Source organism: Coloeus monedula (genome assembly GCF_965178545.1).
Source record: "Coloeus monedula genome assembly, chromosome: 6".
Taxonomy (NCBI): domain Eukaryota; kingdom Metazoa; phylum Chordata; class Aves; order Passeriformes; family Corvidae; genus Coloeus; species Coloeus monedula.
The window spans coordinates 63,497,772-63,514,966 of record NC_138786.1 but is presented as its reverse complement, the minus strand read 5'-3'; the positions used below and the strand labels follow the sequence as shown (position 1 = coordinate 63,514,966).

The 17,195-nt window shown below is 55.6% G+C and overlaps 1 protein-coding gene across 2 annotated transcripts in view; it reads right to left on the bottom strand.

Moving 5' to 3' along the window:
- The window catches only part of MDGA2 (MAM domain containing glycosylphosphatidylinositol anchor 2), a gene marked incomplete at both ends in the record, with an annotated part of 224,034 nt that extends 211,605 nt beyond the window's left edge, over positions 1 to 12,429 (bottom strand). For both annotated transcript variants that reach the window (XM_082283040.1, XM_082283041.1), the window contains one exon: positions 12,357 to 12,429. In XM_082283040.1, the coding sequence (XP_082139166.1) occupies positions 12,357 to 12,429 (73 nt within the window). The remainder of the gene's footprint in view (positions 1 to 12,356) is intronic.
- Positions 12,430 to 17,195: the final 4,766 nt, after the last annotated feature.

The window sequence follows — 17,195 nt, the reverse complement described above, 5'->3', positions numbered from 1 at the left end:
AACCCTGAATCCATCCTGGGAAAACCCCAGAGCAACGTTTCTTCCCACATATCCTGCATTTCCAACCAGGAATTTGGGAAAGAGGAACAGGAAGCAGCCCAGCCCTCTGAGTTCCCATCAGCCCTGGGAAATTCCTGGAATATCAGTGCCCACTCAAAACCCTTCAAGGTCCCTTTCCAAATCCCACTTTTTTGGGATAACACTCCATTTTCCCACGGGATTGGAGCTACCCCATGAGTAACTTACTCAGGGTTTACTCCAAGCCCCTGAATCCCAACTCCACAATCCCATTCCATAAAACCTCTCCCAGCCTGAGCACGGAATCCCTGGCAGATGTTCCCCCAAGAGCTTTGGTTCTTCCAGGAAGAGCATCCCAGGCAGTGGGAAATTTCTGGAAAAGAAGGATTTCCCTCACTCCCAGATCCAAGGGGGAAAATTTGGGATGAAAAGGAGCTGGGAGTGAGGGAAATCCAGGATAACCAAGTGGGAAATTTTGGGAAGGGAAGGCCATCCTGGATTTCCCTCACTCCCACATCCGAGGGAGTTCTGTTGCAGACAGGGCTGGATATTTTTCCCACCAGGACCACCATGGAAAAGCTCCAGAGGCTGGAATTAAATTCAACCCATCCCATTTGTTGGGAGAGCACTTTTCCAACTGGAAACAGGAAAACACCTGGATCAATCCATCCTGTGGAACACCAGGAATCTTCCACCTAAACTCTATTCCCGACCAATCAAGAGGAGGAAAATCTCCAGGATTTCATCCACATCCAAACATCCCCCTGGAATGTTTCCATACTCAGGGATCCACCAGCTCAGCTCCAGGATCCACCAGTTTATCCCATCCTGTCCCAGTTTCCCCATCCACAAATCCCTGGACATCTCAGGCAGAGCACATGGAACTTCTGTGCCTCCTAAAAATCAGCTGGAAAATCCCACCCAAAAGTGAAGAATTCCAGAGCTTTCCCAGCAAACACAGAAAGGACGGATCCCATTTATTCCTTAAACACCCTCATTGAATGCCTGCCTTCATTCCCACAATCCCTAAAAAATATTCAGGAGCTCCCTTCCCTCAGCACACGCAGGATTGGGCTCTCAGGGGAGGTGGGAAAAACCCATAGGAGAATTCCCATTGGATTTCTCCGGATGGGAATTTGGTTCCAGGGTATTGATGCTACGCTTCTAAAAAAAAAAACCCCGGAAGTTTGAGGGATTTTTTTTTTTTTTTTTTTTTTTGAGCACGGAGTTGCTGTGGGCAAAAAATGTTCTTTTTCTCGGGATTGGGATCGCAGCGGGAAAATTCCGGGGGTTTTGGTGCCAGAGGTAAAGCTAAGCTTTCCTACAAGGCAAAAATAAAGAGATTAATTAAACTAACGAGATCCAATTAGTGCTCGTGGAGCTTGGAGCAACCTGGGATTGGGAAGAGCATCCCCGGCCATGGCAGGGGGTGGGGTGGGATGGGATTTAAGGTCCTTCCCAACCCAAACCATTCCATGAGGGAATTTTTCCCTCACATTTTGTTCTTCAAAAGCTTTTCAGCCTGGCTGAGCACGGATTGCTGGGATCTGCGGAATTCTGCACTCGGAAAAGAGCAGCCACTTCCGGGACATTCCCAACATCCCAGGAATCCATGGATACAGCTTAAATCCCAGCCCAGAGGTTTGGAAAACGCTTCTTAATTCATCAGTTCAGCCCCATTTTTGGCTGGCACAAAGCATTCATGGAATTCCGGAATATCCTGAGTTGAGAAGATCCCACGGGGATCAAATCCAGCTCCTGGCAATCCCAAGAATTCCAGCTCCATCAGCACCCATAACCAGGTGCCATTAATTAACCGATAATTAATTAATCTGTGTCCCAATGCAAAGTTTGATGGAGTCCAGCTCGGACTTCTGGATGAGGAACTTCTGGTCAGAGATCCAATCCAACTCCTGGCAATTCCAGGAATTCCAGCTCCATCAGCACCCATGGCCACGTGACATTAATTAACTGATAATTAATTGGCATCACAACACCATTTGGGTTTAATAGAGCCCAGCTGGGATCAGGAACCCCAGGTCAAAGATCCCACAAGAATCCAACTCCTGGCCCCACACTGGACAATCCCAAAAATCCCAGCTCCATCAGCACCCACAGCCAGGTGACATTAATTAACTGATAATTAATTAATTGGTGTTCAAACCACTGTTTGGGTTTAATAGAGCCCAGCTGGGATCAGGAACAAAGCCAGGGAGCAAACCCAGCCTTGCTGATCCCAAGTAAATCCTTTCCAACACCTCCAGCTCCCTTCCTGCCACGGTACAAAACCAGGAATTCCTGGAAAAGGCCAGGATTTCTCCTCTGGGATTGGAGAGCAGCTCATTCCTCATCCACCCGACTTGTGGCTCCACGTGGGACCATCCTTCCCTCTCCTCCCACCAAACTGTTGTTCCAGCAAGGAAAAGGACGGATTCCAGAGACTCCAAACTCCTTAAAACCTCCTTTTTCTCCCTGGAATTCCATCAATCTGCATAGGATAACCTGGAAAAGCTCCTGGCACAGCAATTCCAGAGGCAGCACTGGGAGCAGAGCCCCCCTCCAGCCCCACCAAAGCTGCTCCAGAACTTTTACTCAAAATTCCCAGAGAAACCTGGAGTACAACAAAGAATTCCCCTCCTTATCCATGTTTTCATTGACTTGGAATTTCTTTCTTTATCTAGGAAAACTCCAGCTTTTCCAAAGCCCTCTGATCCCCTGGAATAACTCTTGGAAGTCACAATTTATCCCAAACCCCACATCCTTCCCCTGATGTTAAATCAGCCACATCCCAGAGACTCCAGACTCCTTAAAACCTCCTTTTCCCCTGGAATTCCATCAATCCACATGGAATAACCTGGAAAAGCTCCTGGCACAGCAATTCCAGAGGCAGCACTGGGAGCAGAGCCCCCCTCCAGCCCCACCAAAGCTGCTCCAGAACTTTTACTCAACATCCCAGGAAAATCCAGAGCACAACAAAGAAATCCCCTCCTTATCCATGTTTTATTTGGAATTTTTCATCCAGGAAAACACCAGATTTTCCCGCACACCTTTCCCTCCCTGCTCAGCTGAAGGAATGATTTTAACAAGGAATAAAAACTCACATTTGGAAAAGCAGGATAACCAGAGCACCCAAGCTCTTCCAGCTCATTCCAAGGCTTTTTTTCGAGGGGAATTAAACCAAGCTCCCAGCCTGGCTGGGATTTAAATAATGGTCAGGATGAATTCCAGGTGGGAGGAGTTAAAAAAATGGGAATGGGAGCAGCTCTGGTTGCTTAATGAGCTGCTCCAGCTGCACCGAATTGGGATAATTCCCATTTTTCTCCATCTCATCCCTTCCTAGAGGAGAGACAGCTGGGAAAACAGGGAATGACTTTGTCCCATCACCTGAAGAGATCAAATTCCAGGTTAAAACCTATCCCGAAAACTCCTGTGGCAGCATTCCCGCATGGATTCGAGCCTTGAAGTATAACACTTCCCAGACTTCTGGATTGCTCCATATTCCATCAAAATAATGCTAAAAAAACAGGAAAAGGGAAGGCATCCAACAGCCCGGGAGCGGAGTTCCCACTTCCAGGGAAAATCCTTTATTCCCATGGCAGAGCCCAGTTCCTGCAGCTCCCCTCCCTTGTGAATATTCCCTTAGTTCCCAACTCGTATTCCAGGCTCCTGAGCTGGAAAAATCTCCCAGTTTTTAGCTGCAGGTGGAATATCTGGGATGGGATCCACGACAGAAGTGAATGGGATGCAGTGGGAATATGGGAAGGAACAACCCCCCCATCCCACCCTTTCCTCTCCTTCCTCCAGCTCCCCGCTCCCATTTTCCCTTTTCCAGTGCAAAAACCCATGGATGGCACAGCAGGGATGCCGAATATCCCCTTTTTTTTTAACTCCTAGGGAAATCCTGGAATTTTTCAGGTATCCAGCTCCCTTTCTATCAAGGATTATTGTTAACAATGCAAATCATTTTCTTGGGAAAGGAGTCACAATTATGGGATAATGGGATCCTGAGGCAGGAGAGGCTGGATAAAGAACATTCCATGAGCTGGGAATTCCCTCCGTTCCCCACGTTGGCTCATCCTTCTCCAAAAGGTTGGGTTGGAATGCAAACAATCCCAATTCCCTGCAGTTCCCACTCCCACCAGGCACATTCCAATTCCCAGCACTTCCCAAGGATTCTCAGCTGAAAATCCTTGGGAAAACCCTTCCCCAGGATTCTCAGGATCTCCCTGGTGCCAGAAATTCCAAGGAAAAGCCTGCACACCCTGCACCATCCCGGGGGGTGGCCGTGCTCCCTGCAGGATCCCTCTGGAAGCGCCGTCTCCAGCAGATCCATGAGGAGTTGTTATCCCACCTCAGCATTCCAGCCCGGAGAGCTGGGAACGCAGATTTCCCGTTCCAAACGGATTTTCCTTCCCAAACCCAGGGAAGAGGCGACACTTCGGCGTTCCCTGTTGGATCAGGATATTGGGAACACTTTATATAACGATTCTACTGCTGATAAAAGGATGGGATCAGTCGTCTCCCTTAGGAATATCAATCCTGGAATCATGGAATGGCCAGGCTGGATGGGGTTTGGAGAAACTTGGGATAATGGGAAATGTCCCTGCCCATGGAAGGGTTGGAATGGGACGGGATTTAATTCCCTTCCAGCCCAAACCATTCCAGGATTCAGGATCTCCATATGTCCCATCTCATGGAAAACAGTTCCAAGTCCAGCATTAAACTTCCCGAAGGTTAAATATCCATAAAACAAGAACAAGGGGAATTCCAGCTGGAAAAACGAGCCGGAAATGCGGATTAATCCAAGTGCTGAGAGCACCATGGATTCCTGGGAGGAATCCGGAGCTAGCAACACCCAGGGATGGAGCAGAGATGGATCCTGGACTGGAATGAAGCATCCCAGAAAAAACCAGGAAGAGGAATTCTCGTCCGTCTGCTCAGCGGGAGCCTCTGATCCCCATCTCCCAAATCCATGGGCGAGCAGCCAGGATCCCTCAGGGAATCGATGGTGGGAATAAAATCCCAGCGGTTTCCCCTCATCCTGGGTTCCCGATGTCTCCTGAAGGATCCCAGCTTGGAATACCAGATCCCTGAGGTTTGCTCTGAATCCCACCCTGGGGCTGTCGAAGCGGCTGCTGGAACGGGATTTTCCCAAATCTCCCAGATTTCCGGGAAATTCTGGAGATGACAAAAGCCGCCAGAGGCCGCCTGTCCTTCCAGAATTCCAGCAGGGAGGGATGGAGGAGCACCAGCACGGACTGGTGGCCATGGAAAGGCTCAATCCATCCATTCCCTGTCAGCATTCCAAAGTATTCCCGACCTCCACGGAAAGGAAAAGTTGGACTGGCCACATGGATTGCTCGTCATTCCCAGCCTCTCCTCTGCTCCTTCTGGAGATTCCAGTGACTCCATGGTTCCCACCTGTTTTCCCCAGTTGTGGGAAAATCCCATTATTTTTAAAATTCAGGAATTGCAAGGAAAACCAATCCCTTTAATCAATTTCCATGGAAATCTGCTTTGCCGGGAAGACACTCCTGGATTTCATGGCACTGCCCCATTAATTCTGTGCATTGCCTACCAGCAGAATTCCCAGGATATCCCAGGATCCTGGAACCATCCAGGATGGGATCCACCTCCAATATAGACAGAGGCATCCGACCCCAATTTCCTGCCCCGTTTTCTCCCTCAAATGCGGAAATATTCCACAGTCACATCCATTTGTTAATAAATCCCAGGATTATTTCGGTTGGAAAAGCCCTCCAAGATCAAATCCAACCATTCCCAGCACTGCCAAGGCCACCACAGCCCCGGCTCCCCAAGTGCCACATCCACAGGGATTTAAATCCCTCTGGAACTGGGGACTCCACCACGCCCTGGGCAGCTGTGGAGGGCTGGCCAATGTTTTCCATGAAGGAATTTTCCCAATATCCAACCTCTGGCACAACATTTGATGGAGTATCCGATGTTTTCCATCAGGAATTCCAGCACATCTCTTAGGGAGCTGCTCCAATTATCCAGCCAGGAAAAAAATCCTTTGGATTTTCACTTTGGGGCTTTGATCACTTCAGATGTTGTCACCTCCTCCAACGTCTCCAATGGATCCTTGGATCCAGCTCCTCACCTCTTCCTGCCCCTGTTTTCCTGGCATAATTTTATCCCATTTATCTCCTTCTTTAAGCACGGAGCTTCTCCAGTCCCATTTTCCTGAGAATTCCACGGCAAACACATCAAAATCAACTCTGGTGCTGCTGGGAGTGGTTCTAAAATATCCCAAATTGAACGGGATCATCCAGGATCATCCTGGGATCATCCTGGCCCTGCCCAGACATCCCAACAATCCCATCCCTGGGAGCGGTGTCCAAATGCTCCTGGAGATCCTGAAGCCTTGGGAATGTGCCCATTCCCTGGTCAGAGCCCACCACCCTCTGGGGGAAGAACTTTTCCCTGAGATCCAACAAAATGTGAGCCTGGCAGGAATTTAAGGCTCGGTCTTTCAATATTCCATGGGAGGAGGAATCTCATGGACAGCCTGATCCCACATCTTGGAAAAAATCCTTATCCCAGAAGAGCCCAGGCTTCAAAATCTGTCTGGGAAGAGCCAAGTGAGCACCCTCCATTCCCAGCTATTTTTGGAGAGATTATTTCTGGAAAAGGCAGGAAAAATTTCCTCTGGATCCAGACAGGCCTCGGAATTGGATAGAGGGGCTATAAAAGGATAAAGGAGATGATGGGATGGGAATTGTCAGGACTCAGCCTGGATTCGAGGGAAGGGTGATCCAGCGGTGATGGAGCTGCAGCATCCCAAACATCCAGGTCAGATCCAGGCTCCCAAAATCCCCTTTCTCCAAAAAAAAATTCCTTCCAAGATATAAAATACATGGGAAGTAAACAATTTCTATCCCTGAGCTCATCCAGTTAGGGCTGAATGGGATTATCCTGGTCCTGGAAGGGGAAGGAGCAACATCCTGCCTGCTCCAGTCTGCATCCTGCACGGGGATCCCATCCCAAAGGGAATTCCCACTGGAGGAAGAGGATTCCATGCAGAGGAGCCCATTCCCTATAGGAATACACCGATCCGTATAATCCATATATGGGCTGACAGGGATCATTATCCCTTCACCCAAGGAGATCCCAAGAAACTTTTGAGGAAGGTGGAAAACTGAACGGCCCTTTAATCATTCCTGTTTCATCCCAAACATCCAGCACGTGGCCAGCTCAGATCCAGGCTCCCAAAATCCCCTTTCTCCTCCTTCCTCTTCCTCAGACTGACCATAACTCCTCTGGATTTTGCTCTTCTGAGCCGCTAGAACTCGAATTTTAGGGTTTTTTAGGACTTTTCCTTTCCAAATTCCCTCCAAATCTCCCTCACGTGGGTCCAAGGCAACGTTTTGACCCCACAGCACAGGCAGCAGAGCAGGGATGCAGCTCCCGGCATTCCAGGAGGATCCTTCGAGCTCTCCGCGCGCCCTGGGATGCACCAAACCGCAGGGAAGTTTTGGCTCATCTTAAATCCCACACATTTACCGAGCTTAAACCCGATTTAAACCTCAACAAGTTCACCCTAAACCCCAAATCCCCACCCTGGGGCACAACCGGCACCTGACTTGGCACACCAGAGGTCACCAGTCCCTCCCTCCCGGGATTCCGGGTGTTCCCAGCTCCTTACCCTCGGCACAGCCCGATCCGTGGGAGCGGAGTCCATCCCAATCCCTTGGCTCTCCACGCGTTCTTCCCCACTCTGCACGGAGCTGAAGCTCATCCCAGAAATCCCAAACAAGTGCGGCACGGAGGGAGGAGGAGATCCCTGTCCAGGGCTCAGGGAAGAGTTAAAACTCCCAAGGATCCGCTGGCTCCCGCAGAACTCCTGGAGCAGGCGCCGGAGGAGCGCAGCTGCCCCTGCGGCAGCGCATAATTCCTTCCCTGTTCCCAGGGAAGCTTCCCGGGCACAATGTCGGGAATTGTGCGGGGTTCAAGAGCCCCAGACAAGGCCGGCATTCACCCAGCGAGGCCATGGAAATATTCCCCATGGAAATACCCTCCGTGGAAGTCCCCTCCATGGGATATCCTCCGTCTGGGATTGGCGATCCAGAGGTTTTCCCTGGCCGCTGATCCAGAGGTTTCGCAACAAGGACCCGGCCCTTCTAAGGAGCCGAACGCTCTCCCTCAGAGTGATTTTATCCTCCCATCCCTCCTCTCATCCTTCCAATCCATTCGCTCCACCCGTAAAAACGTTGGGAAAGGCCAGGTTGGAGCGGCTGGAGGCCACTCCCAGCTCTAAAGGCGGCGATCCTTAATCCCTCCGGGATCTGGGCACCAGGGAATAATCCCCAGCATCACAAAGAGGCGGCCGCAGGGGCGGAAGATCTTTCCCAGATCTTTCCCAGATCTTTCCCAGGTCTTTCCCAGATCCTTCCCGATGCCCTCTGGCCCTGCTCCACCTTCCCCGGGATCCAAGGAGCTCCAGCAGCCCCCAATCCAGCTGGATGCCGGGAAAAAGGGGCAGATCCATGTTTTGGGCTGCCCAGTTCCAAGCAGGCTCTTTGGAAAAGCTGCAATGAGTGTTGAGGCCGTTGGGTGACATTTGGGGCTTGGATCAACCGGGATAATGTCCCTGGAATTTAACACAGTAAATTCCTTCACTTCCAGAGGAACCAGGAATTTCCCTGGAATTTAACACACTAAATTCCTTCACTTCCAGAGGAACCAGGAATTTCCCTGGAATTTAACACACTGAATTCCTTCACTTCCAGAGGAACCAGGAATTTCCCTGGAATTTAACACACTGAATTCCTTCACTTCCAGGTTTTTTTGCACCAGCAATGGGAAACCTCGTTGTTCCCAAGGCCGTGGGCACTTCTCCCAAAATTCTGCACACCTGGATTTGGTGCAAAGGCTCGGGAAGGCTCCGATATTCCTGAAAACAGTCCACGCTCATTCCATGTGTGATTCCAGGAGGAATTTAGAGCCATGCTGAGGTTATCCTGATGGGATGTTGAGCCCTTTTCCCTACAGGATTTGGGTTCGAACAGCGAGCGGGCGGCACCGAGGGGTCACTGTCACGCTCACACCCTTCCTGTGTCATCCCTGGTGTTCCCAGCCGTGAAAAACTCATCCTCGGGGTCTGCCCTGCTGAATTCCAGCTGAAATCATGGCAAAATTCCTGAAAACTCGGCAAGGAGTGGATAAACCCCAGCCCAGCGGCCCCAGGATCTCAGAGGGGGGTGCACCCCCCGTGGGACCCCAGCGGGATCTCACCCAGGGGGTTCCAGAGCCGCTCCCAGATTCCACTTGGAATCAGCTTCCCGGAGTCACAAAGTGTCGGCTTTGCCACTGGAGCCGGGATTGTCACCCCACCAGCCCCTTACTCCAGCAAGGTCCCCCCCATTCCCAGGATCTTTCCAGCCCTCACCCCGGAGGTGCTGGAAGCACTCAGGCTCTCCAGGCTCCCATCCAGGAATTCTCTGCGCTGTTCCTCACTGCACAGGGCACAAAACGGGATCCCAAATCCCCAGCGAGCCCACTCAGCCGGGGAGAAACAAACCCCAGAATTCCTTCTCCACTCTCCCAAAATTCCCATTTTTTTGCTGAGTGGCCTCTGCGCTGTTCAAACCTCCCCGTGCCCGTGTCAAGCTCCTCGCTGAGCCGATTTTTCCCTCTGGAAATTGGAAGTTGGGTGAAAGGAGAACCCTCCTGTCCTGAATCCCTAAATTTTCTGCTTTATTAGCAGTGCAAGTCATGCATCATGGAAAGGGGAGGAAAAGCGCAGCACTGGAGTCGTTCCCGATTCTTTGGCCAGGAAAACGAGCGGAGCTGAGGAACTGCACGAATTCCCAAGGATTTCAGCAGCTCCGCTCTCCCCCATCCCCTGAGGAAGCAGAACGTGGCACAGGGCAGGGCTGGGCCTGCCCTGCTCCCAGTTCTGCGCTGGTTTCCCTTTAGGATCGCGGCTTTTCCATCCCAGCTTTAGCATTCCAACGGAACATCGGGGGAGTTAACGAGGAGCTGCCCAGGCAGACAGCACGGCACATTAATCCGGACTGTTATAGGAACTCGGAATCAGCAAATGGGGGATTTATTTTGCATTTAAAGGCAGGGCAGCAGCTCCCGAGTGCTGCCGTGGCGGGTGGGCACGGGCGGTGCCGTGCCAGGCTCCGTGCCGGCATTCCCCGCACCTCCAGCAGTGCCGGAGCCATGGGAGCATCCAGGGCTGGGAAGCGAGTGCCCATCACCAGGCAGAGCCGTGCCAAGGCCAGGTCCTCCCGTGGGATGAGCCAGGGAGGAGCTGGAGCAGCAGCCGGAGCCTGCGGGATGGGGCTGAGCCACCTGCAGGACTGGGAATATCAACAGGGAGCAGGGATGGATTCCAGTCTGCTCCTTCCTCTCGCCACCTTCCTCATGGAGAGGGCTCTGGAGCTGTGCCCGCTCCCAGAGGAGCACAAAAACAAGGAATAAGTGTTAACGTGGCAAGACACCTCCCTGGCAGCACCACGCCGGGAAGCAGAGCTGCGAGGCTCTCGGAATCTTCGATAAAGGACAAAAAACTCGCTCAAATCCCGCAAACCGATTTTTCCAAAGCACCGAGATCCCAGCAGGATCCCTCTCCCAGGCTGGGGCTCACTTTGGATCATCTACAGGGTCCAGCCTTCCAATCCTGCTTTCCCAAAATGGCCCTGGCGCACCGAGCAAGCTCCTCGGGGGCTGCAGGCACAGCCCGGGCTTGCAATTTTTTTGTCCACATTCCCAAGCCGACCTTCAGCAGTCCATGAAGACATGGAAATTCGCACGGCACCGCTCTCAAACACGGAGCAGCCACACACGCCTGACTTCCCGGCGCTCCCCCCGCTCTCAGCAGCCCTCGCTCCCCGTCCTTAACCTAAATAAAGCCGTCACATCGCACCGGAGGAGAAAGCAGCAGCACCAAAGTCTCACTCCGAAGCCCCGAGTGCCATCGGAGCTGAGCCCGCATCTCCTCCCTCCAGCCCCCACCACGCTCTTTCCCGAACAAGCCCTCTCCTATTCCAGGCAGTTGCTATTCCAGAGCATCCAACAATATGTGCCTGTGTGCCGGGGGAGGCAGGGAGCCGCTGCCAGCGCCGATATCCGCACCCAGCCATCCATCCGCCGCGGGCTGAGCCCCTCAGACATTCGCAATCCCAAAGATTTTGCCAAATTAAGGAATAAAAAGGAGGGTGCATCTCTAATTTGGGCTCTCTTCCCGGTGGGAAGCGAATGCCGAAGTGCGGGAGCGGGCGGGCTCGGAGGAGCGAATGGCACACGAAGCGTTTCATGGTAAATTCATGGATCTCCTTGCTCAGCCCCAAGTGCCGGAGCTGCCGGCAGCACCGCACCGCCGCCGAGCCCCGCCGCGCCGCTTACATAACCCCCCCGCCCGGCCGGGGCAGCACCGGCGCCGGGCAGCGCCGCGGGGGCAGCGCCACAGCCGGGGCATCAGCGGGTACGGGGCAGGGATGGGGCATCGCCACAAGCGGGGCATCACCGGGGACGGGGCATTGCCACAACCGGGGCATTGCCACAACCGGGGCATCGCTGGCACCGAAGCATTACCGTGGCCGGGGCATCACCGGGACCGGCCACACCGCGGCCGAGGCATCGACAGAACCGGGGCATCACCGGGATCAAGACATCGCCGGGACCAAGGCATCACCGCGGCCGAGGCAGCGCCGGCAGCGGGGCACCGGGCAGCATCCCGGCCGCGCGGGGTCCGGCGGAGCGCCCGGCTCTCCCCGCCGCTCGCCTCCGGGCACCGCCGAACCGGGGCCACCTCGAGGGCGCGGGGGCGACGGGGAAGCAACAAGACCGCAGCCCCAGCGCGGAGCGGGCGATGCCGCCGGCGATGTGCAAGTCACGGGCGAGGGGCAGCGGGGCCGGGGCAGCGGAGCCGCCCGCCCGCGGGGTCCGCGCGCCCCCGGCGGAGACCCGGGAAGTTTGCGGCGCCTTCTCCCCCGCCCCTGGCTCCGCGGGCGGCAGTGCCGCCGGTAACAAGTGCGGCGGCCGCGGGCGCTCCGCGGGCGCGGAGGAGCCCCATGGAGGCGGCGCCCACCCGCTCCGCCGCGGCGGCCAGCGCGGCCCGGGACCGGCTGCGGGCCCCCCCCTCCGCGTCCCCTCCCCGACCCCCGAATCGCCCCCCCGCCCCCCGGCCCGGTTTTCGCCGTGAAATGTCAGCGTCTCATGGCAACGGCGCTGCCTCCGCTCTGCCTCCGCCGGCTCCCGCGGCGCTCAGCGGGGCCACGCCGCTCGCCCCCACCCCCCCACCCCCCCCCCCCGCCCTTCCGCCCCGGCGACAGTCGCGACAAGGTCACGCGGCGCCCCGGACTCACCGTACACCCCTTGGCCGGAGCTGCCCTCCAGCAGAACCGTCAGCAGCCCCAGCAGCCCGATCGCTACATCCATCTTCACGTGAGCATCCACATATCCAGCCCGGCGGGGCGGGGGGGGGCAGCGCAGCGCCCGCCGGAGCCCCGCGCTCCGCTGCGGCCGAGCCGCGCACGCCCGCGCAGGCAGGGCGGCGGGGGCAGGCGGCGGGCACCGCGCCGGTCCTCCTCCTCCTCCTCCTTCCTCCTCCGCCTCCGCCTCCTCCTCCTCCCGCTGCGCAGCGGGCGGCGCGGGGCGAGCCCCGCTCAGAGCGAGCCCCCGGCAGCGGCAGCCCCCGCACCCCCTCCGGGCCGCGGCCCCCTCAGGGCTCCGGCCGCCGCCGCCGCCGCCTCCCGGGGCCGCCGAGCGCCGCGCGGGGCCGCCGCAGCCGCCTGCGCCCCGCGGCCATCAGATGCCACCGCGGCGCCGCGGCCCCCGCATGGTGCGCGGGGCTCCCCGCGCGGCGCGGAGCGGAGCGGAGCGAGGGGGGGAGGCGGGGGCGGCGCGGGGCGGGGGCGGGCGCGGGGCCGCGGGGATGCTCCGGCTGTGGCGCTCCGGGAGCGGCCCCCTCCTCTCACCGCGGCTGCGGGGCGGCGGCCGGGCCCATGGCGGGGGCGGCGCGGGGCTCCCGCGGCCGCGCTGGGTGCGGGTGCGCTGCCGTGCGAGCGCGGGGGAGCGGGCGCGAGTGGCGGCGGCGGGGCCGTCACGTTGAGCTATACGTGCGGGGCCGGCAGCCGCAGCCCGGCGACGTCAAAGCTGCGTGGCTGCTGCTGCTGCGCGCCTTCCTCCGCCTCCTCCTCCTCCTCCTCCGCCGCCGCCGCCGCCGCCCCCCGTGGCCCCGCGGCTCCGCCACCGCCGCCGGGCGCGCGTGGCCGCGGGCGCTGCCAAGGCGGGATGCGCGGTGGGACCCGCGCCGCTCCGGGATGCGCCGAGCGCTGTGAGCCGCGCTGCCAAGCCGGGATGTGGGGTCTGGCCCGCTCCCTCCCGGGACGCGCGGAGCGCTGGGAGCCGCGCTGGCCCGGGATGCGCTGGGCGGTGCGGCTCGCACGGAGCCGGGCTGCGCGGAGCGTCCCGCTCTGTGCCGGGATGCGCCGTGTTATTGCTGCGGTTCTTTTTTGTCCCGGGATGAGCGGCGCGGTCCGGCTCTGTCCCGGGATTCCGGGCGCGATCCCCCCGTGTCCCGGGATGCGCGGCGTGCCGCGGTGCGGTGGGGACGGTGAGGGGCGCCCTGAGCCCGCGCTGGCTCCGCGCTGCGCTCCCGGCCCGAGGGGTCCATCCTGCCCGTCCCGGGCTGCGCTTCCCGGCTCCGAGCCCGCTGTCCCCCGGTGTCCCCCCATTCCACCCTGCTCCCTCTCTGCCCGGTTCTGGGGCACCCCCGGGCTCTGACCCCGCTGCTGCCCCAGCCTGCACCGCCTAAAAACCCTGTGCTTGCCCAAGGTGCTGCCCCAGGGCAGGGGGCTAAGGCCGGTCACCACCCGGCAGTGACAGAGGGGACACGGGGAGGTGACAAACGGGCTGCTCTGTGTGTCTGATCCAGCTGAGCACACCTGAGCCGCGGGGTTTTCATCTTGTCATCCCCTCTTTAGTGATCACATTTAGTACCCAAGACCCCCCACTGGCTCCCAGCACCTTCCCAGCCTGCCTGATGTCCCCACATTTTGGGATTTGTGCTGGTGAAGGTCTCTCCCCTCCAACTTCCCAGAAGGATTTGTTGGGCAAACGACTGCCCCTGTCCTCTTCCCTTTTTCCTTGGTGCCTGCAAGGATTGCCCCAAACCCATGGGCACCTTGGGCATTGTTAATTCAGCTTCGTGTGCCTGCACCGGTTACGGATCAGTGCTCCGGGCCAGCACGGTGACAGCGCTCTGGAAGGGACACCTGAGCTGTCAGGGCTTGCTGTGACCCCACAGGACACTGCTAACGAGGCCGAGACTCTTCCAGTGCTCTCCTGCCAGGGGCTGAGCTCTTCCGTCATCTCCATGGGATGATCCAGTGCCTTGCTCTGCTGTGCTTCCACCCGCAAAGGGCTCAGAGCACCCAATCCACCACTTGGAATTCCCGCAAGGAGCTGAATTCCGTCCCAGCCAGGGCTGTTCCCAACTCCCAGCCTGTAAGGATGTGGGAAGTGGGAGAAGGGATGGGCGCAGCCCTTTTTCTGTGCCATTCCCGTGCCCCCAGAGCTCAGGCTGGCACCCTGCGCTGGCCAGAGGTTGTCCCCAGCCTGCTGCCAGCTGAGGGTGGAGCTGAGGTGGCCCCGTCGTTGTGCTCAAATCCCGTGTCCCCCTCAGGGGACACCGTCCTGTGCCATTCCAGACCCTCTCCCTGCCTCTGGCTGCATCCCATCGCCTTCACGGCTTGGTCTCCTGTCTTAAAGGGACTCCCAGGTTGCTTCTCTGGGTCCACCCGATGCTCCTTTTTCCCTGGTTTTCAGTTCCAAGGGGAATTTGGGAACATCTCCAGAGGTTGCATTCACAGCGTGACCTTCAGCTGCCTTTGGCTTCTCTCTACCTTCCCCATTTTCCCCTTTTCCCCTTTTTTCCACTTTTTCCCCTTTTTTTCCACTTTTCCCCCTTTTCCCTGGCACACCTGCCAGCTCTGGTCCCTTCCCAGGGATTTTTTCCCCCTATTTTCCCTTCTTACTCTTACACCAAAACACCCCAACGTGGCCGTGCCCCAAAAGCTTTTTTCACTTCTCTGAGTGTTTTCCTCACCTGGAAAGCCCCATCCAGGGGCAGGTTTTGGAGGAAAAGCTGGAATTCTTCCCGTGGAAATGCCGGGAAAAATGCCATGTTCCTCACTGGCTGCTCTGTGGGTTGAACATCAAAAACACGGGAAGGACGGAGCCTTTCTCTCCCTATTTCCAGCCTTCCCATGGTTAATTCCAAGATCCTCCCAGCACAGCCAGATGTTATTGGATCCTGAAGGCTGGAATCATTAACTGGCTGCTGCTCTCCACGGAACAGCCCTTAGGAGGGAAGTTGTTAGCGGGTTGTTAGCACACCACTGACAGCATTCCTTGGAATTTCAGCCTTTGGCACTGCAGAGAGGAAAACGAGGAGTAAACCTCACCAAAAAAAAAAAAAAAAAACAAAAAAAACAAAAAAAAAAAACCGCTTGGAATTGGGGAAAATAATTCCCAGCCTGGATTTAAGCAGGCGCACAAATCTCTGTGGGGTAAGAGCTTGAATTATTTCCATCTGAGGTGGTTTTTTTGAAAGTATTTATTCCTAAAAGTTGAAATTTTGAGGCTCCTGCTGAGATCTGCTTGAGGATGTTCAGCTGTGATCCCAAATCCAGGAATCTCTCCAGACTGGGAGGAGAAAGGAGGAATTAAAATAACTCATCGAGTCAGAGCCGATTTCCCTGAGTGCCCCAAATCACTCTCTGTGATGTTAAATATGGGGTTGCTCCCTGCTGGAATAATTTAGCTGGGAATTGTGAAATTCAGCTGGTCCCAGAATGTTCCCAGGAGCAGGATTGGGGTTTGTGGTCGGGCTCCAGCAGCTCCAGAACTTGTGGGAAAACATTTCCCAGACAATGGGAAATTCCGAGCCTGCAACCACCCCCCAGCTGCACTTCATGGCTTCATTTATCCCTGGGAAAGCCCATGAGGCTCATCGGGCACTTTTAACCCCAAAACAAGTCCCTGGCTTTGTTCCTGATCCCAAATCCATGAGAATTCATGCTGATGGGAGCCACCCAAAGTGTGTCCAGAGGGCCACCACTCCTCGGATGGGATCCATGGGGGAAAAGAGCTGGGAGAGCAGCAGCCAAGGTTTCCTGAGTTGTGGATCTGGACTGGGAATCCCTTGGAGGGAATCGGGAGATCTGGGATTCATCCATGCGTGGCAGAGACGCAGCCAGGGACTCGTGGGGTGTCTTGGTCACAGGCAGAGCTCTCCAAGCTCACGAGAAAAGTTGATTTTCACAAAATCCTGGGAATTTTTTTGCCATCCATCAGGTTGTTCTCACTTTATAAAAAGGGGGAAATGAAAATATTGGTAGCAGGCGCTGGGGGCTGGTTTTAACTCCTTCGTTTTAGCCATCCCTCCCATTCCAAGGATTATCCAGTGGGTGATCACAGCTGGAATGGTTTGGTCCATCAGAATATCAGGGTGGGTTATAAAAACACCTTGAATCCCAAGGAGTTCACCTGCAGCACTTTTCCTATTTATAGGAAAAATGATGGATTTTCCTATAAAATTTTCCTAGTCCAGTTTTATCCCTAACCGTGCTTTTCTCCCCTCAGGAATGAGGAGCTGTTGGAATTTCCCAGGATCCAGAGGTTTATGGATGGTGTGGAGCACCAAGGGTGTGTTCCAGACCCCTCTGTTGCAGGAGGGAAAAAATAAAACCAACTTTAAACCTTTATTGCAAATAAATCAAATTAAATCAAATCAAATCAGTCTGAATTAGTCTTACTCAAATAACAAAAATTCTGGGATTTTAATGCTTCCCACATTCCAGCAGCCATTTATCCCAGGAGCTCTCAGAGCAGCTTTTCCGTTGTATCCAGCAGCAATCAGAACCAAATTCTTTTCCTCTCCCAGCTGGGAACAAGTCCACAAATATTTGGGATTTGACTGAAGGAGACCATAAATCCCCATTAAAATCCAGAGGGATTGGGTGGTGTGGGGGAGTTCTGTGGTGCTGGAGTCCCTCCTTATTCCAGCTTCCAATGAAATTGAGGGAAAACTCAATGATTTCACTTGGTCTGGTAACTCTGATGGATTTGGGGTGTGATTAGATTGGGAACAGATTATGCGTCATTAACAAATCATCCTGGAATGAGGTGGGGAAGCCCCG